Raw genomic sequence first — 21,261 nt, forward strand, 5'->3', positions numbered from 1 at the left:
GTGGCTCCGCCCAATGCTCAACCTTAACTATACTACACCAAAATAAATGCATAAATGCTTTGAAAAACATGATTCTACCATTCATGGATTGTTTCACTCTATTACTCTTCAGGTTGTTTTAAGTTCATGAAACAACAGATGGAAAATATTGAATCCAAATTTCTCATCCTATCAAACACAAGCCCAATTTATTTGGTGAACGAAGGAAAAAAATTTCCTTGACGCTGCTCTAAGGCAGTTTCTTTCGAAGCAATAGTGGGGCCCGCGGAAACGATGAAAATTGAAACAGACAGGCGGCCCCCACTGGACCGGCCCATGTCCTTCAGACCCGCTGTCCAAAGGCTTTTTGCATGGCCCATCGATGATCAACGCCGAAGCCCCTGTCGGAAATTTTGAATCAGAGCACCCTCGCAGGCTCCCTCCCCTCTCTCTCTCTTCCTCCTCCTCGCCGTCTTCGTTTTCCAGATTTACGACTTGCTTCAGTGCCATCCGGCGTGCGCCATCGCCGTTGTTCGTTGCACGTTAGCCGTCGCCTATTCACACTGTACGTCTCATTCTCTTTCATTCGCTTTTTCTTCTTGTTCTTGGCATCTGATTGGGCATTTTTGGTCGTCGATATGGGGGTGTCAGTTGGGGTTACAATTTGGGCATTCTGATTTGGGAGTTTCTGTTTAGGCGTTTTGAATCTTTGCTTTGGGGGTTCTGATTTTATGTGTTTGTTTGGACGCAATTTGAATCGCAACCTAGTTCCTCCGTTGCTCTCGTCGCTTCTGTGGTGATTAACCTGATTGCAGTTTTTTTTTTCCCCTGCCCTTGCATCTTCGTCCCAGGTTACGCCCGAGCGCTTGCTGCATCTTCGTCTTCGGCTGCTGCTTTCCGCCCCGTGCATCCTCCTCTTCAGCAGCTTTCTTCCTGTCCGGCCGCTCTTGGATAAGACGTGCTCATCTCTCTCTCTCTCTCTCTCTCTCTCTCTCTCTCTCTCTTTCTTTCCCGCCGGCCAGCGATGGTCACTCTGACGGACGGACGGACCGCCCCTCTTTCATTTTTTTTTTGGGCCGGTGATGGCCAGGCGGATCCGCGCCGTCTTTCATTTTTTAGTCTCTTGCTCCTTCCTTGTTGAGGAATTGTAGCACTACTGACCAAGTCCGCCAAGTTCATGTTCAACTTGTCGTCCATGTCTTCCCTTTTCATAACCATTTTCTGTTGAAGCTTGCCGAGTTCAGGTGCATGGCCTATGCTCACCCAACCTTTGATCATCTGCCTGTTCTGAACGATTTCTCCTGGAATATCATGATTAAGAACCTTAGTTGCCAAGGCGTCATGGCTTGCCTAGCCTAAAAAGGCGGCTGAATCCAGTATTACATTTCTTTGGTTATTTTTAGTTGTAACATGTTGGTTTTGTGTTTTATGTATTAACTTAGCATGTTAGCAAGTTAGTATCAGTCAAAATCAACTTATAAAACAACAAAATAAAATGTTTTATGTATTTTTTGTAGAAACTTCCTGTAGAAACTTCCTTCTCGGTTTCCACAATCAGAATTTACCTTTTTAACAGTTTTTATAACTGTATTTAGCAGTAATTATCTGTTAAATTAAGTATTATCTGTTAAACAAGTCAATTTTACCGCAAAAGGTATACAACTTTTTTATTCCCATGGGTAGGCGCCTCGTATTCATGCCTAGGCGCCAACCCATATTCAAGTGATGGACTTAGGGGATGGAGGTCGCCTGGCATCTAGGCGATGCCTAGGCGTCGCCTTAACAACCAAGTTAAGAACCATGCCATCAACGGCCTTCCAGATAATTCAATCTTTTTATACTCTAAAATGCTTGAAAATTCCATCAAACCGAGTAATTTCACCTTTCCCATGGTGCTAAAAGCTTGTTCACCTATCTTGGCTATTGAAGAAGGCAAGCAGATCCATGCCATGTACTGAAACTTGGGTTTAATTCGAATTTGAATGATGGGAACTCTATTAGCTTCTATTCATCATTTCCTTCCATAAACACCATAGAGCAAGTATTTGGTTAAATGCCTGAGAGAAATCTGGTATCATGGAACTCAATTATTGCAGTGTATGTCAATGTTGGTGAAGTTGAGATTGCACATTGATTGTTTAATGAAATTCTTATGCTATGGAATGTGGTATATTGGACTTCACTAATAGGTGGATATGGTCAAGATGCAAGACCAGTTGAGATGGTGCATTTGTTTGTTCAAATGTTTGATTTCAATAGACGATGTTAATCTAAGTTAAGCTACTATGGTGTGTCTTGTATCAGTTCAGACCTTTGTAACTTTGGGGCAAGTGGATTTGTGCATTAACAAAGTTCCTTCAGATATGATATTGAGCACTTCTGGGTCTCTATGGTGAATGTGGCATGATTTATAAAGCACAGAAAATGTTTAATTCCGTGTCAGGAAAAAATTTGATATTCTGGAATGCAATGATTAATTGTTATGTGCAGTTCAAGATGCCAAATGAAGCAATTCGTTTATTTGATTAGATCATTAGATGTATAGGGAAGACATCAAACCAAATGAGATCACTATGGTGAATTTGCTATCTGCTTGTGCTGTTTTAGCCTTTTAGGTGTATTAACCTTGGAAAGTGGCTTCATCTTTGTATAAGTAGGAGTTTTCTCAATTTGAATGTGATCCTAGGACTGCTCTAGTGCTCTGGTTGACATGTACTCCGAATGTGGATGTCTAGATAATGCTTGTCATGTTTTTGTACAGATGCTGAGCAAATATGTAGTTACTTGGAATTCTATGATATATGGTGGCTTCATCTTTGTATAAGTAGGAGTTTTCTCAATTTGAATGTGATCCTAGGACTGCTCTAGTGCTCTGGTTGACGTGTACTCCAAATGTGGATCTCTAGATAATGCTTGTCATGTTTTTGTAAAGATGCTGAGCAAATATATAGTTACTTGGAATTCTATGATATCTGGAGTCCTGGACTCGCAACCCATGGAAATGGTAAGGATGTACTTACTATTCTTGCTCAGATGAAGAGAGTTGTTTTGCTTCCTAATAATATCACTTTTGTTGGAATTCTTTGTGCCCTCGACTCTCACTACTTTGCGTTACTATAGGCGTGAATGCAGCTAGGCTCACCATTGTTGTACATCTTGACCACAAGCATCTAAATGGTTGCACTTACAAGGGGTACAATGATTGTGAAGGAGAACTAGAACAACATGATGCCTTCTAAAGTGCTTACCATGTCAAAGTTTACAAAACAACTATAGGTGAAAAATCAAGTTTTGATACTGAAAGTAAAGAATTTCTGTATGTTTTTAGTGTTAAACCGAAATAACAAATCGAGCACTTATCTTGTCTTTGAGTGGCTTTCTACAGCCTAGACAGTAAGGCCCCGTTTGATGGCTGGGGTAAAATGAGAGGAGGGGGTGAAATTTGTATGGGCGGGTGAAATTTCACCCGCCCGACTAAAAACACAACAAATGGGGTGAAATTTCACCCGTTTGTTGTAAAAGGGAGCGGGTGAAATTTCACCCGCTCGACATGCTTTCTCACCGTTGCATTTGAGTCGTTGGCGGCAATCGCCGTTTCTCTCCACATCTCTGCACCCTCATCTCTTTCAATCTATCATCTCCACATCTCCGTTTCCCTCATCTCTTCCAATCTATCATCTCCACATCTCCGTTTATCTCTTGGCCGCGCATCATCAATGAAGTTCAGAAGCTGCTCTTTCGTCACCTCATGAGTTTCAAAGATGCTCGTCGTGTCATGAGTTCCAGAGATGCTCGACAATGAAAAGAAGAACTAGGGCTTTGCGTGGGATGAAGATCGACCTTCAGGCAGACTTCCCAATCTTGGGGGTTGGCTTGGAGCAGTACGACGGCCATTGTAGGGATAAGAATGGAATAAAATCCTGTTCAAGTTCTTCCCAGCATCCACCCTCACCGAAACTCCACCGCCTCCCGCCTGAACCCAACATCGATTGTTCCCCCACCATCCCATGATTGTGAAGCATTCGAGCTGTGCTTGTTAAACCAACATCGTTCTTGTGTGATTCCTTTGTTTTGGTAAGTCCTCCCCTATCTGACCGCTATTATTGGCTTCTGCCTTGCAATGCATCATTCTTAGTTATTTTCCCTCTCTCGGTGGTCGAGCTCAACCACCAGTAACCATTTGAAACCTCAGTGTCATTCAGCTCTGGCCCCAGCATCATTCGCCGATGCCATCCCTGCTTCACTGCTCGCTTGCTTCATTGTCCATTGCCCCTGTCCATCGGCTTCAGCCAGAATCGACAAGCGACGCCATTGTCTTCACCTCCTTCCAATTGCCTCCCCATTTTCAGCCGCTTCTTTCTTCCTGTGCATCAAACAAGATTAAATTTACCACGTTAAATTTCACCCGACAATCAAACAGGGACTTAGATTGGAAGAGGGAGAAATTTCATCTTGTAAATTTTTCCAGAAAAATTTACCATAGTAAATTTATCATGTTAAATTTACCGTGTTAAATTTCAACCGACAATCAAACGGGCCCTAAGGATGTCCCTGATAATTTATCTAGTTAATCAAAGCACAATGCCCTTTGCAAACCAAGAACAAGCTGGACTCTCTTTATAGTACCATAGTCACAAATAATGTTTTGGAGTTTTAAACGGTGAGGTTTTTCTTGGGTATAATACAGCGAGCTCGAAAAAAAGGAAAAAATGGGGAAAGTATGGTAAATTTTTTTTTTTTTTAAAATCCTAAAAATTAAGGAAAATAAAATAAATAAAAAACTTATAAGACAATACATGTATGATTTTATATATATGTATATTATATGATTATAATTATATATACAACATAAACACAATAACCATGCATTATTAAGCTGCACCCACTGCACACCCAATGTGCACCTGATTTCTTGTGTAGCAGCAAATTTACAGCGTGGTCAGCACCCATGTGACAAACCTAGTAATCACGATCTTTTAATGGACACACTTCAACACGATGTGTGCAGTCCATTTAGAGCCCCTTAATCCACACGAACATGTAACCCATCATAAGAACGTGAGAAGTTAAAAACAAGAGGGAGCGAGAGACACTGAGAGAACCGCTGGCTGTGTGGAAACTGGACACCCAGCATAGCAACGGCAGAAACTGAGGGATGGGTAAAAGAATGGACAGAAATTGAGAGAGATGGAAGGAGAACAGGCAGAAAGAGAGACGGGGAATAGAGAGATTGCTAAGAAGAGATTTAAACTTTGGGTAAGACCTAAAGAGAAAGAAAATGAAGAATGAAATCTGTTGCCTATCTCAATGGACTGAATAAGCAGTTGTTTTCTCCAACTCCCATGGCATAACTCGGCTTTTTCAGAAACCCTAGAACGCCCATTTCCTTCCTTCGAACTCGATTTAGGTATAATCGATGAAGTCGACCTTTTTTTTACGTCTGTTTACTTTAAAGCCATTATACTTTTCAAATATTACAAGTTATTCCACCGAGCCCCAAAAAAATTTACACATCAAAAAAGACATGAGAAAATGCGTTTTAAATGTGTATCTTTTGTGTCTTTTTCATTTTTTCTGTTTTTTCAAAAAAATGCGAATTTTTTCCCTTTTTTTGGCAAATGCATTTCTTGCGTTTTTTCACGTTTTTTTCTAAAATAAATCTTTTTATACTAAAGTATTGTGGTGAGCTATTGGCTTTGGCTTATGTTATTTGATGGTTTCCTTAATTACGAGCTATGAAAGGAAAAAGAAAGAAGATTAATATTTTTTTTTTCAAGAGAGAACAAAGGGGGTTGAAGTTAGACAGCTGATATCTAAAAGACTAAAACTACCAGTTGAACAGTGATATTATATGGTTGAGGTGCATGCATCAGGCCTTGTGCTCAGCGAGACCAGTGAGAATCATGACAGCAAATAACTGCCCTTGCTTCTTGTCTAAGGTCATCATCCATTTTGATCTCAGTGGCATGGCATTGCTTTTGGCTTCATGGCCCTGCTTGGCAAGGCAGACAAGTTAAGGTCTAGTTGCTGCTAAATGTTGTTAAAGGTGTATGCTTCGAGGCATCAACCATAGTCACAAATATTGATAATGGGTTTCAAACGATGGGGTTTTCTCTTGAGTATTTTTTGCCAAAGCTGAAAATCTCGAAAAATGTTCGTCAATTTTTTAGAAAAGAAAAAATCTTAAAAATTAGGAAAACGTAAAATAAATGAAAAATAACAAAAAAAATTCATAAAATGATAAAACTGATGTTTTAGTAATGATAGAAATGAAGACAAATAATTTAACTTAAGTTTTAAACTTTAAAGCAAAAATAATATAAAAATAACGAGAAAAAGCAAAAAAACGTGAAAAATGCTAAAAAACACAAAAAAAAATTCATTTTGGAGTTATTTTTAACATAAAAAGTGGGTTTCCTTTGTCTTCATTGTTTTTGACATTTTTTGGGTCTTTTTCGAAAAAGTCGGGTTTTTGTGACTATGCAGTGAACTGTATGCCTCAAAGCATTTTCAAATAAAAGGCACCTCAAAGCATTAAGTGCAAGCCTCATTTGATTTGCATATCATGCCTGAGGCATGACTTTTTTTTTTCTTATAGAAAAAAAAAAACAAAACTTGAGGTTATCTCATTTTCACCTTTTCTTTTGCTGCATAACCTACCGAACCTTCTCTCCTCTTGTTCCTCATCATTGAAGCTGCCAAGGGTTCACTGCTACCTAGCTTCTCTCAAAATTCATTGTCAGTGCTACTTAGGGGTCTCTTTCTTTTTCTGTCTCCCTCTCTCAATTGAGGGCTGTTGGAGAGGGAGGCTCAGTCAAGTTGAGTGCCAGATAGGGATTTCTTTAACAGAATTGTTAATAGCCAAAGTAGAAGTCTTGATTGTTTGGGGAAACCACACAATTTTGGTTAGCATCTAGCATGCTGCACCAGATGGGTGGCTATGTTGATGTAAATGTTTTTGCAGTTGATATTGTTTTCTTTCTCTTCTTCTCTACGCGTTTGGCTTTCAGGATGTGATTTTACTGTTATAATGGGACATGTATAGATATACCCCTGTTCCCCTGCACGCCAACAAATCAACAATAAGATGTTCTTGTGATTTGATAGAATGCAGATCATACCTTTTATATCTACTATGAGTATTGTACAAAATGGTATTCTTCGCACCTTGCATCAGTACTATATTTTGTCTCCTTTCTTCACTGTATAATTTCTTGGAATATTTTGAATACTGAATTGCATACCTTTTAGTTTGGCAGTCAGGCTTCATTCAATTTACTACATCTCATCCTCTTGCTTTTTTGCGCATTAGAGGATAGGTAATGTGAGTGTGTGTCCCTTTCATCACTAAGATCCATGATTTTCACATGTGACTGGTCGTATAGTTGTTTTCTGTATGTCATTTTCTTAACCATGAGTGTGCAATCCTGACGGGCTCCAGTAACAGGCTTTGTTGCCATCTTGAGAGCAAACATATAATTTGCACTGCTTATTTTTATGTTTTTATCAGCACAAAAGTTTGTATGAGTGTTAGTGTTTGAGTTGTTTGGAGTCATCTTCATAGTCGTGTGCATTCTTATGTTAATTACAGTAACTGCTTCTCATGTTTAGGCTACAATCCAGGTCTTAGGAAACCATTGAGCATATTAGGGATAGTGCAGAAGAGGGTTGTACATGAAAATTCTAGTAGCTGATTGGTTTTCTGTTTTTTTCTTTTTCTTTTGTTCTTCTTTTATTCTTTTTAGATACTTGGTGTTACAGAAGGCTATTTAGCACAGTTGCTGATTTTGTTGTAGTAATGGCTTAAGATGTTACATTTGTATGTTCATCTTGTTGTTTTTCATCCTTAAGCTCAGTTATGAAAATCACTTATGGTGAGCAGAAATCTTCTATTCATGGAGCAGGGAATGGAGTCGGCCAGGAATTGTGATTCTCAAACATGAGCCTGATTTGTTTTGTTGGAGGTGCGGGCTTGAGAAGGTCCTTGGGTAAGAATTAGTACTTGGACCATTATCTTTTCCATTCAAGATGGAGGCTGACTTTGGGATCGATTCAATAGATAAGAATTAATTTGTTTATGTGGGTTTTCTTTTAATTTTTTTCATTATTTTAGTGGATATTATATATTTTACAATTTTGATCCTGAAGCCTATGCTTCAACAATGCAAGGCCTATGCCTCGCCTTACAATAGGCTCAATGCGTTGCTTCGCCTCGTTGCATTTAACAACATTGGCTCCTGCTAGCACAGAGAGTGGCGGATCGAGGGATGACGCTTTACATTGCTCGTGAAGCTTCCAAGGCATGTTTTTTTTTTCTCTATCTTTTCCTCTTCTTCCATTCTCTTCTCCTTCTCTCTTTGTTTTCCCTTCTTTTTGTTTTATCCATTTTCGTTCTTTTTGTTTGGAGCTCGACACAAGTTGTCAATTTTTATCTAACAGAGATGGCTAATGAGAATTTGCCAAAAAAAGAACTTTTTCTTTTTCCTTTATTTATTTATTTTGCTGATTTAAGTCAAACGCCAACGCATTTCACTGACAGCTATGGAGGAGGATCACGTTGGAGATGACGATAGAGTTACTTCTTCTGGCTGAGAAATGGAAGTTTCTTCTGCTAGGACTTATTTTTCAGGTTCTCTCTCTCTCTCTCTCTCTCTCTCTTGTGCGCGCACAATCACTCTCACACTCTCTTTCTTTTGAATTTCTTGATAACTGTGGATTGTGTTCATGGCAAGGGTCTTTATTGAATATCTATATGTTCGAGGGTTTGATTTGTTTAGTTTTCATCTTCAAAAAGAGGCTTCCCGTTGAAGAAATTATAGAGACCGAAGGCAATTTATGGGTCAAGTATTGTGAGGAATTAGCTTCCCATTGTTCGGAAATGTATCCTCTTTCATCAAACAATAATGTATTCTATGTGTCTTTATAGTTTTATGGTTTAATGTTTCAAAACCTGTAAGGTGATCATTGCATACTTAGGTACTGCCTGATAGAAATGTAGCACCAATATCTGTAACCCGAAAACAGCACTCACGCAGGAAGATAGAGAGAGAGAGAGAGAGAGAGAGAGAGAGAGAGAGAATGAAAACAAGAAGAAACTGAGGAGAAGAAGCCGTAGCCAAAATGGTTTGCACGGCCTCTATTTATAATCTCATTTTCAGAATTCTAAGAGTCTCCAATCGTAGAATCCTAGGAGATTTCACAAGCTCCAAGGACATTAATTACATCATAGAAACCTAAGAGACTTCACATATTACAAGGATATTAACTACAACATAGAATCCTAGGAGACTTCCCATATAGATATTAACTATAACATAGAATCCTAAGAGACTCTTCACATGTTACAAGGACATTAAATATTTTAACACATTCTACAAGGAGGTGGAATCCTAAGAGACTCCTCTTCAACGTGCTGGTGAAGGATTTATATTTTAACACCCTCCCTCAAGTTGTGCATGGTTTTGCACCATGTACAACTTGCCTTTTAGAAACCAGAATCGTTCCTTTGTTAATCCTTTTGTAAATAAGTCTGCAACTTGTTCATCTGTACGAACATAAATAGGCTGAATTTCCTTGTCTTCCACCTTTTGTCTAACAAAGTGTTGATCAATCTCAATGTGCTTTGTTCGACCATGTTGTACGGGATTAAAGGCAATGTTAATAGCGCTTTGATTATCGCACATTAACATTGATGTTTTAATCTTTTCTCCAATGTCTTCTAGCAAATGTCTAACCCATGTAACTTCAGCAGTACCTGCAGCCATGCATCTGTATTCAGCTTCAGTGCTGGATCTTGCTACTGCCTTTTGCTTTCGACAACTCCAAGACACAAGATTACGTCCAATGAAAATACAAAAACCAGAAATGGACTTTCTTTGATCGGGATCTCCAGCCCAATCTGCATCTGTGAATGTCATAAGTTGATGTCCAGTAGTTATATTTTCACTCTTACCATAAACTAAGCCATCTCCTGCTGTCCCTTTAAGATATCTTAATATTCTTTTGACAGCATCCATGTGAGTATCTCTAGGTGCAGGCATAAATTGGGATACTTGATTCACAGCATATATAATATCTGGTCTAGTAAATGTAAGATATTGAAGTGCCCCAACAATACTTCGATATTGCGTAGGATCTTCATATAACTCCCCATCTTGAGCACTTAGTCTTTGATTTAGAACACTAGGAGTTCCAACAGGCTTACAATCAGACATACCTGACTTTTTCAACAAATCCAACGTGTATTTCTGTTGTGTCAATGTGAGGCGATTATTGTGCCTATCAATCTCCACTCCAAGAAAGAATCGTAAATCACCAAGCTCTTTCATTTTGAAGTTTTGCATCATCAAAACTTTAGCTTCTTCTATGTGTTTTTCTGAATTGCCTGTGATAACAATATCATCAACATATATAAGAAGTAAAGTAAATATGTTTTCCTTTCGATAAATGAAAAGAGAGTGATCTAGAGGACATCTCCGAAAACCACATTCTTGAATCTTGCAAGAGAAACTGTCAAACCACGAACGTGAGGCCTGTTTAAGTCCATAAATAGATTTTCTTAGTTTGCAAACCCATGCATGAGAGTCTCCTTTCGTGTATCCTGGAGGTTGTTCCATATATACTTCCTCCCTTAAATCACCATGAAGAAAAGCATTCTTCACGTCCATTTGATGTAGTCTCCATCCATATTCAACTGCCAATGATATAATCACGCGAATTGTTCCCATTTTGATCACAGGGCTGAATGTCTCATCATAATCTTCTCCATATTGTTGTGTAAACCCTTTTGCTACTAACCTTGCTTTGTGTCTTTCTATGCTGCCGTCAGGTTTGTATTTAATTTTGTATACCCATTTGGAGCCCACTACGTTCTTTTCGTGTGGCCTCGGAACGATCTCCCATGTTCCACATTCATGCAAGGCATCCATTTCTTCTTTCATAGCCTTTCTCCAATGATGTGATTTTGATGCTTCATCAAATGAAGTAGGTTCTTCCTCCTTGCCAACTTTTGCCATGAATAACTGAAAATCAAGTGATAAAGAATCATAGCTAACCCACCTGTGAATGGGATGACGAATGCGTTGGGATCTTCTAAGGTGGGGCATGTTGTCTTCTTCACTGTGAGCATCTCTGTCCCTTAGTCGTCGACTGTAGATAAGACCCGAATACCGATGTGCATCGTTGCTCTGTTCATTATTGTTTTCGTGATGACTTAATGACTGTGTTGGATCTTCTTGATTTTCACTTTGAGCCATATCCGACGGTTGTATTGCTCTCTCTGAATCTTCACTTTGAGGCACATCATTTTCTATAACAGGATCTGCATTGAATAACTGTGTACTGGTCCAGGGATCATAAGATTCAATGGTCATAGGCATTTCATTTGTATTATCAAAACTATGTTCATCAAAAATGACATTTCTTGAAGTTTTGATACGTTTAGTTGTTGGATCATAGCATCGAAAACCTTTATATTCATCAGCATATCCAACGAATCTACATTGAATAGCTTTGTCTTGAAACTTGTTCCTCAAGGCAGCATCAACGTGAACATAGCATACACAACCAAAAACCTTCAAGTTCTTGTAATCAGGTTGTTTGCCTAAGAGTGTAAAATATGGCGATTTAGACATCAAGAGTGTCATAGGCAAACAATTTATTATGTATACAGCAGTATGGAAGGCTTCAGTCCACAAGGAAATGGGCACATTAGTATCATGCATCATGCTCATAGCGCTTTCAACTATATGTCGATGTTTTCGCTCAACTACACCATTTTGTTGTGGTGTGTAAGGGCAGGAAATTTGTCTAGTTATCCCTTTTTCACGTAGAAATTCAATAAAATCAAGCGAGGAATATTCTCCTCCTCCATCACATTGAAAATGCACCACATTGGATGAAAATTTAGTTTGAATCATGGCATAGAAGTTTCGAAATATGTGAGGTACTTCTGATTTGTGTTTCATGAAGTAAATCCAGGTGAAACGTGAGTAAGAGTCAATGAATAAGACATAATATCTTGACCCAGACATGGAATCAATAGGGGCTGGCCCCCATACATCAGAAAAAATAGTTTCAAAAGGTTTGGAAGCCCTTTGATTTATATTATGGAAAGGTAAAACATGACTCTTACAAAGTCCACAACTTGAACATTTTTTGACACTTGAAGTAAGAGGTAAACTTGATCTTGGAATGAGACTATCTGTGACAAGTTTTTCAATGAAATGTCGACCACAGTGTCCTAGCCGACTATGCCACAAATCAGACTCCAAAAATTGGTTAGGGCCCCTTACTTTTGATTGAAAATGGCAAGAACTTGGCACTGATGACGCATTATGAGAAAGAGAAAATGTCTTCAATCCTATATCAAAAGTGGATGAATCCTTGGGTAGACATTCCTTGAGGACGTACATATTCCCTTGACGCTCCCCTCTAGCGAACATTTTCTTCGTTTGGAGGTCCTTGACATAGACAGAAGAAGGTGTGAATTCAACAGAAGAGCTTGTATCATCAATGAGTTTAGAAATGGATATGATGTTCTTTTTGATATTGGGAGCAAGAACAACATTAGACAGTGATAGAGACGAGGATGACAATGGAATATGTGCATTTCCAATATGTGTAATAGGATGAGATTTTCCATCACCTGTTATAATGCAACTTCTACCGTAATGAGGGGATAAGTTAGTCAATTTACCTGCATTTCCTGTCACATGGGTAGCTGCACCTGAATCCAAGAACCATTCTCCCTGCTCATTTTGCTTTATAGTCATCTTTGAGAATGCGGCCATCAATAGCTGTTGCATATCTTCAGCGGTGGATTTAGAACTTTGTCCTCCTTGTTTATAATCATGTCTTACCCCTTTGTTTTTATTTTGAGGATTAAACCAACATTGTGCCTTCATGTGTCCTTTCTTGTTGCACTGAAAACAAATTGGTATTTTTCTTGAAGTATCCAAAAGAGACATACCTTGGTTATGTGGTGTTGGTAGAATGCCACGACCACTATGGTTGGAGTTCCCATGGCTCTTACCAAACTTTACATTCATAGCCAACACATTTTGGGAGTTCCCTTGATCAGTCCTTTCAATGACTCTTTTCATATTCATTTCATGTTGGAGAAGTTTACCTTGTAGTTCGTTGAAGGAAGGCAGAACAGGAAGGACCTCAAGAGCTGTAATAAAAGCATGATAATCATGCCCAAGTCCATTCAAGGTTTGCTGCACCTTTTCCTTATCAGAAATGTTATTCCCTGAGGCAGCAAGTTGGTCTGCGACGGCCTTAATACGCCCCAAATAATCCATGATAGACGTTGAACCTTTGCTCAAATTCTGAAATTCTTTCTTTAAGTACATAATTCGAGCTTCTGATATTTGGAAAAAGGTATCAGCAAGGGTTTCCCATAATTCTTCTGCAGTACAATCATCAGAAACTGAAAGTAACACTTGTTGAGATAAAGTGGACAAAATATACGCAACCAGACTTTGATCACGTCTCATCCACATAGCATGTTCAGGATTGTTGTCTTCATGAACAGCAATAACTTCTCCTGCCTCATTTTTTATTTCCTGTAAGACGGATATTGGTGGAGCCTTTGTTGAACTATCGAGATGTCCAAAGAGGCCTTGACTTCTTATGAAAGGCATGATTTGCCTTTTCCAGATCAGATAATTCTCATGGTTGAGTTTTTCGGTAATAAGGTGAGGAAGAAAACTTGAGGACATGCCAGAATGCGAAAGGTTTTCCATGACAACAGAAAGGAATGGTATATAGGTAGAAGATGAGAGAGAAAGAAGACACGATATAACAAGATGTGCCCTTGGTAAGCAAGAAGAAAAAGGAACAAGAATTGCGCAAGGGAAAAGTAAATTCAGGATAGAGACAAGATGAGAAAAGAGTTCTAACCAGATCAGACTTGTTTGGGCATTTCGTTTGGTAGAGATAACGTAACCTGGCGCTCTGATACCATGATAGAAATGTAGCACCAATATCTGTAACCCGAAAACAGCACTCACGCAGGAAGATAGAGAGAGAGAGAGAGAGAGAGAGAGAGAGAGAGAATGAAAACAAGAAGAAACTGAGGAGAAGAAGCCGTAGCCAAAATGGTTTGCACGGCCTCTATTTATAATCTCATTTTCAGAATTCTAAGAGTCTCCAATCGTAGAATCCTAGGAGATTTCACAAGCTCCAAGGACATTAATTACATCATAGAAACCTAAGAGACTTCACATATTACAAGGATATTAACTACAACATAGAATCCTAGGATACTTCCCATATAGATATTAACTATAACATAGAATCCTAGGAGACTCTTCACATGTTACAAGGACATTAAATATTTTAACACATTCTACAAGGAGGTGGAATCCTAAGAGACTCCTCTTCAACGTGCTGGTGAAGGATTTATATTTTAACACTGCCTTCCATAATATAGTTACTGAGTGACGAGAAAAGTTCACCTTATTGCAAGCTTCTGTTCTGCCTGAAAATAAAAATATCAATATCAAGTTCTGGATGACTCTTGTTCTGGTTAGCCATTCATTATCATTACAACCCTTCTGACCATCAGGAAATTGAAAGAGTATCGAAAGAAAAATGAAGAGCTGTTGGTTATTGAGGTCTTTTGCTTGGACACACTATCGTTGTTTCTTAATCTATGTGTGGCTTGCAAGCACATCAAATTGGCTCTATTCTTTTCTCACGCACTCTTTTCAGTAGTTCCACTATTTTTTATTTTTGCTTTTATTCTGCTGATTGTTATTTGAGGGATCATGCTTACTATCTATTTCCATGTGCAGTATCTCCATGGATTGGCTGCTCGAGGAGTTCATTATTTGCATCGTCCAGGTCCAATACTTCAAGATGTTGGGTTTGCGATTCTTCCAGTATGTATACTCTTGCTTCTTGTTGGACAATTGGTCTTTTGAGTGCATTTGGAGAATAAATTAATCACTTGGCATGTCTTAGGAGCTTGGTCCAGATGAAGGGTACATTAGTGAGACCGTCTTTACATTCATTTTCTTCTCCTTCGTCTTGGTGAGCTTCTATTTCTCCTTGTTCAACATATTGTGAATCTTGTTTCCTTACCTTGTTCAACATATTGTGAATCTTGTTTCCTTACCTTGTTCAACATATTGTGAATCTTGTTTTCATGGGCCAAGTGAAAGTCCTATGTGTGAAGATTCTTACTCAGTGATTGGTCTACTCATAATAACCTTGGATTTACTTCCTGTCTTTAATTGCAACTGCTGCATCACTAAAACCTTTAAGTTTATCTATGCATTTCCTTATAAAATGAAGTGTTATACATCTTAATTTGTTGAACCGAGAGTTTAAGAATAGTCTGCTTGGTAAAGAGGTTCCTTCAGAATTTAAAAAGAAATAGAAGGAGAGAAAAAAAATGTGCCTTTCTATTTTGAATTTCTGTGCATTTTCTAAGAAGTTCAGTGCTGAAAATAATGGAGAAGATGGACCATGACAACTCAGTTTAATAATTTAATCTGAAGGTTGCATTTGATAGTAGATATTACACAGATAAACAATGAACCTTACCATGCAAATTTTTGTTGCCGAATTCCTATGACGGTAATTCAAATTGAGGGCAGTTAATGAGAATTCGGGCTCAAATTTGACTTCCTTGGGGGAAATAAGGATTGGGAAAAACCAGAACTTGTTGTACAGCTGTTTCATGTGTTTAATGACAAAGTATACTGTTATCCCTTTGAATGTAAATTTGCTCTGATCATCTCTCTATTGCTTGGACTATCTTCAACAATCAGCATTTTGAAATCGGTTTCGTTATAGCCTCAGATAGGTTCTTTTTGACCGAATTTTCATTTTTCACTTTTATTTGTTTTTGGCCACTAATTCCGCTTTTTTCTAGTGATGTTAGATAGTGTTGCTTTTAGGAGTTTATGTATCAGAGTAGCCAAACATAAATGTGAGGTGCTTACATGCAAGATGCTTCTATCTTTGGCGTTTTTGTTTATGAGTTGCAATGAAGTACTTTTGTCACACACTAGAAGTTAGAGACTCAGCACACTCTTTTGCCCCATTCTTCTTCATTAGCCATTTTCGATGATTTTCCTAGTTGTTGTTACCATCAATTTGCTCCACCTTGTTGGTCATTGTATGAGGACAATCAGGTATAGATTTCTTGTAATAATATTCTGCAGCTTTGCAAATATGACCTGTTTAGAGCAGACAAGATTGGGGCTCTAGGTCTAAGTGCTTCGTGAGGTCCTTGGAACGAGATTCTTCCTTGAGAATGTAAAGCTCCGACTTCTGTTTGCAACTTAGGAATTAGTGGAGATAATCCTGTTTGTGTATTTTTTCTCCCTCACATGTTTGATGATTTATTATTTGTTCACAGCATTGCTGTTCGAAGACGATGTTGTATTGCACAAAACAGAGAATTATGGTCCGGTTGTTAATAATTTTAATCTTGTAGCCAAACACTAGACATGTATGGAATCGACAGTCAACCTGAAGCAGCCATTATGCTTGAACCATGATTGAGTTGGTTATGGGATCTGGACAAGAACATGTGTTTCCTTTGATCACTGCTGAGTTCAGTTTACCTTTTCTCTAATCTATTGGTTGCTTTGCTACCTTTTCTTTCTGTTCCATCTTTGTGTGCATGTGCATGCATTGGTGTATGATCTCTGCTTGCGTGTGTGCACATGTGCAGGTGCTAGTGTGTACTTGATATCTTTCTGTTAGCTGTGTAACTACAGTTGTTGAATGATGTTGCCTTGTTCTCTTGTTAGTGTTTCATTTGTTGATTATTCTAATTGTCCGTCATTGCTGTTGCAGTGGACTTTTAATCCTTTTATCTTTCACAGCAAGAGGTTCTACACTGTACTGCTCTGGTGTAGGGTGCTGGCTTTTCTAGTGGTCAGTTGAGATTTATCAAATTTTGTTCTCTTTTTTTTTGTATAATTTTGTAGCACTGGCATGAAGTTAGTTTAATTACATCTGCAATCAATAGCACCTATCAACATTATTCTATTCCTGTATAGGTTTAGAAAACCTATATGGTATGCTTACGATACACGCCATATAGGTTTAGAAAACTTGTACGGTGTGCTTACGATAGACGATATGCTCGTGTGTTGTAAGCATATCGTCCGTATCGTACGATATGGGCGATGCACCCCCGTATCGTACGATACAGGGAGAAACACAAAAAAGGGGCCCAACGCCCCCTTTTTTGCGTTATGTTTTAAAGTTTAAAGTTTAAACACTCTTCTCTCTCTCTCTCTTTTCTTGTTTCTAAAGACTGTGGGGGGGAGAGATTTTGCCTATTTTCAGTAAAAATCACTGAGGATTCATCGATTTGGGAGAGCCTACTAGCTGGTGAAGAAGCTTTCTCGTAGTGGGAACAGTGGGAAGCTTGTTGAAAGAGGGTTTTTTTGGTTCCTAAGATTCTATAAAATTTTCAAGATTAAAATTGTGATCAAAGCTTATTATGTTATTTTGAATTTTTGATTTCTTACTTTTGAATGTGTTGTTGATATACATGAATGTTCCTTATATATGATGATTTTTTTATATTGAATACATTTTTCTTGATTTTTCTGTTTTTTTTGTTTATTTTCTGGAATTTTTATGATTCTTTCTCTATTTTTTCTGATTTTAATATATTTTAACTTAAAAAATTAATTTTATGATACGCTACGCTACATTTGTGATACGTTACGATACGGCGTATAGGTCGGCCTGACCGATGGCTGTTACTCTACACCTTTTACAACATTGCAATAAGTTACTAAATTCTAGTCCAGCATGAAACTTCTTTCCAACATTTAAGTTGCTTAAAATTTACCAATGAGGATGACCTCTAGAACAGGTACACTTAAACAGTCCCCATGCCTTGGTGCATTACGTGCATGGAATGTTGCATTTCTTGCATTTTGCTTGCTTAAAATATCAAGGTGTAAGCATTTCAGCACAAATGACCGTCATTCTATTGAAGCTTCTGGTCACGGTATGCTGATATGCATCATTATCTTTCAATTGCTTACACAGGCTTGTCAATTTTTGAGAATCCTTACTTTCATGGCAACTCAGCTTCCAGGCCCCAACTATCATTGTCGTGAGGTTTGTATTTAATGTGAATATTGCGCACATGCTTTTGGAATAGGAAAAAGGAAATTGGTGTAAAGTTTCGGGTGTTTACTAGGTCATTATGGAGGTTTGTGAGGCTGGTCTAAAACATCTTCAAAAATGGGTTAAACATATAAACAGGTTAACTTTTTAGTGGGGTAGAATTAAAAATAGTTTTGCTAAGAAAGGCTTAAATGGATTTTTGTAGACTGATAAAATATCCATTTGAAAATCCATTTTGTAAAATTAGGGGTGACCTTTTCATCAGCCGTTCAGCAAGTATTCTATTTAATGTGTGTTTCATTTATTTCTTTTTCAGGGAGCGAAGCTTGCTCGTTTGCCACCCCCAAGGAGTGCTCTGGAAGTGCTTTTGATCAACTGTATGGCGTCTGCTGATGGGAATTTGTGTTTCAGTTGATGTTATACTAATGTCTCTGATTTATTATTATTTTTTTCACCTGTTTGACATGTGCAGTCCCTAGAGGCGTGTTATTTGGCTGTGGTGACCTCATATTTTCATCGCATATGATCTTCAGTCTTGTATTTGTTCGAACATACCAAAAATATGGGGCAAAGAGGTATCTCTGTTTGTGTGTGTGTGTGTGTGTGTTTGTGTGTGTGCAGGCAAACAACTGCATGTTGCATTTGGGCTTAGGTTGTTGGTTTTTCCCAGTCCTTGGTACTTGCTAGTAGTCATTCATTTTTGGACTGTGTCAAAGCTATGCAGCAAGAACAGTTAAAATGACAGAATGTGTCGTTCCATAGTAAAAAGGTGCTGCACGAACAAATTAGTCATGGTAACAAATTGGACAGTTTGTAATCGAGTATTTGACTATTAACATTCTTTCACAGTGCATATTTTTCCTGAAATTTCAGAAAATAATTTTAGTTTTATCATTTTATTGCCTTTTACGGGTCTTTTGCATGGACATGTGCAGATTGATAAAGCAGCTTGCTTGGCTGGTGGTGGTTATTCAAAGTCTGCTGATCATTGCTTCCCGCAAACACTATACAGTTGATGTTGTTGTTGCATGGTAATAAATTGTTAAATTTGCTCGTCAACCTACTATTTTTGTCCGAATGATGTCCGTGTTGTCTTTAAATAAAATAGGTATACCGTGAATTTGGTGGTGTACTTCGTGGAGAAACAGCTACCTGAAGGTCAGTGGTCTATCTTTGGAATTCACTGGTGCTATTTTCCTAGCATGGATCGCTCTCAAATATGGTTGTCTTTCTTCATGCAGACATAGTGGAACGTAATGGCGGAAATCCATCACTGTTGCTGCCCATGAATGGAAAAGATGTTAGATCCAAAGAAGAGCTCCTCAAGTTGATCAATGGAAACTCTATTGATAACACTGATCGGGTATTGTCTAAGGTCACAAATTTCTCATTTTACAGAACCACAAATTCGTTTCTGATGTTTTAACGCTTGGGGCATTTGGTATCTCAGAGGCCAAGAATAGAAGGAAACGGAAAGATTTTGGATGATGGAAACCAAGTTCACGTTGATTTGGGGATGAATGGTGCTTGAGACAAGCTGCCTGTTCCACTAGTTCTGGCATTTGTGTGGCACAGTATTCCTATTGGACACTACTGCAAGCAACTGTCTAAATCTGCATAGTTGATTCTTCAACAAGCAATGGTAACCCAGGTGTTTTTAGATTGGGTTCTCAATTTTGATACATCTCTCTGTATCATGGAAGTAAATAGTGTATCAAGTGAATAGAATGGTGATTATTTTTTTGGCCTTATTGATTTTAAATTGAAGCGGTGACTTGGTCCACTGAGCCATGTCCGATTGTGTGGCTGTGTGAGCTTTTGTTCACTTACAAAGGCGATGGCCACTGGAGTTGTCGTTCTTGTGGAAGCATATGGGAGTTGTGTACCCCGGTACATCTAAAGCACCGAAACAAAACAGGAGCATGTGTGCCCTTGGGAGCATGTGTTAACAACCTCTGATAGAAGGTTCCATTGGAAAAATTATTTATTTCAGGGCACTTCGTCTCTTTCCTTTGTTTTGGAAGAAGTGTGAGGATAAGTGATAAGAAGATATTGAAACAAGAATTTGCAAGATGTGATGGAAGCGGGGGGGTATAAAAATTCTAGAATGACATCTTACATCACCACGAAGCGTACAGGTATCCATTGTACAAATCTTGCTCGTGAAAACACTTTCTAGTAGACGGTACAAAAGATAAGGCAGTTGATTCGTAGCACGAATGATATAAATACTACTGGTGCTTTAGCTTTACCCATATCAGTTGCATATTTCTATGCAAGCCATACTAAAAAGGGATCTCAATGATGCCTATTATTTTAAAAATAGTTTTGACGATTTTTCTAGAGTTATTTCTGTTTTTCTAATGAAGTACATTGATGAACCTCTTCTATCATTAAGAGTTTATACACTTATTGAAAACCAAATTGGTAAAAGAGTGAAAAATTGAACAGATCGGGACTAAATTGTCAAAACAAATGGAATCTCGTTTGAGGGCAATGGGGATACAGTGCCAACATAGTTGCATTGGCATGCCTCAAAAAATTGAGTAGGGAATACAAACACCATGATTTTTCGAATGCAGCTTGTGTTCTCTCTTTTCAAAGTGGACTTCCCACAAAATTTTGAGGAGAAAGCATCATAACTGCCACTTAACTCTTGAACCAAATTAAGAACTAGTGATATCTCAAACAGCCTTTTATGAGGTTTTACACAACCATCCTAGCTCCTAAATATGAACACTCCACATCTTTTGAATGTCTTTGTTATGCTTATAACATCCATAAGCAAAAAGATGCATCTTTGTAGGTTACCCATATGGCTAAAGCGCATAAATTTATGATTTAGAAAACAATATATCTTTTACTGCTCGAGATGTTTGCTTTTGTGAAAATAAGTTTCCTTGTAAAAAAAAAAAGGCCAAATCTAATACTACCTCAAACAATTTGTGTCACGAACCACTCCACTCCACCAATCTAGATTCTAAACCTCATTCAAATGTTCCTGTAACCGCATCTGAAACTACTCATAGATCCTTGTGACCCAAGCATACTCCTGCTCATTTCAAGGACTATCTATCGCTCATGTCTTGCCCCCGACTCCAACCCAGAGCACAAAATTTCGGTGGATTCAAGGCATACTTAAACATTTGGGTCTTGAGTACAAAAGTC

At 38.3% G+C, this 21,261-nt stretch overlaps 1 protein-coding gene across 8 annotated transcripts; it reads left to right on the plus strand.

The window, feature by feature from the left end:
* The first annotated feature begins 347 nt into the window (after positions 1–347).
* Positions 348–19,876, plus strand: LOC116267232 (phosphatidylinositol:ceramide inositolphosphotransferase-like). Of its 8 annotated transcripts, none has more exons than XM_031648851.2 (15): positions 348–544; positions 795–937; positions 7,884–7,967; positions 8,149–8,279; positions 8,519–8,608; positions 14,781–14,867; positions 14,950–15,018; positions 16,798–16,878; positions 18,013–18,084; positions 18,410–18,470; positions 18,566–18,668; positions 19,029–19,124; positions 19,202–19,251; positions 19,335–19,456; positions 19,544–19,876. In XM_031648851.2, exons 4-15 carry the CDS (start codon positions 8,247–8,249, stop codon positions 19,622–19,624), a joined length of 945 nt encoding a protein of 314 aa, XP_031504711.1. In that variant the 5' UTR covers positions 348–544; positions 795–937; positions 7,884–7,967; positions 8,149–8,246; the 3' UTR covers positions 19,625–19,876. The 8 variants fall into 8 exon arrangements, with proteins under 8 accessions (XP_031504711.1, XP_049937224.1, XP_031504710.1 ...); XM_050081267.1 differs by having other exon boundaries at positions 831–937; positions 7,862–7,967; positions 8,128–8,279; XM_031648850.2 differs by having other exon boundaries at positions 831–937; positions 7,862–7,967.
* Positions 19,877–21,261: the final 1,385 nt, after the last annotated feature.

This window comes from Nymphaea colorata, chromosome 13 (assembly GCF_008831285.2).
Source record: "Nymphaea colorata isolate Beijing-Zhang1983 chromosome 13, ASM883128v2, whole genome shotgun sequence".
Classification (NCBI taxonomy): domain Eukaryota; kingdom Viridiplantae; phylum Streptophyta; class Magnoliopsida; order Nymphaeales; family Nymphaeaceae; genus Nymphaea; species Nymphaea colorata.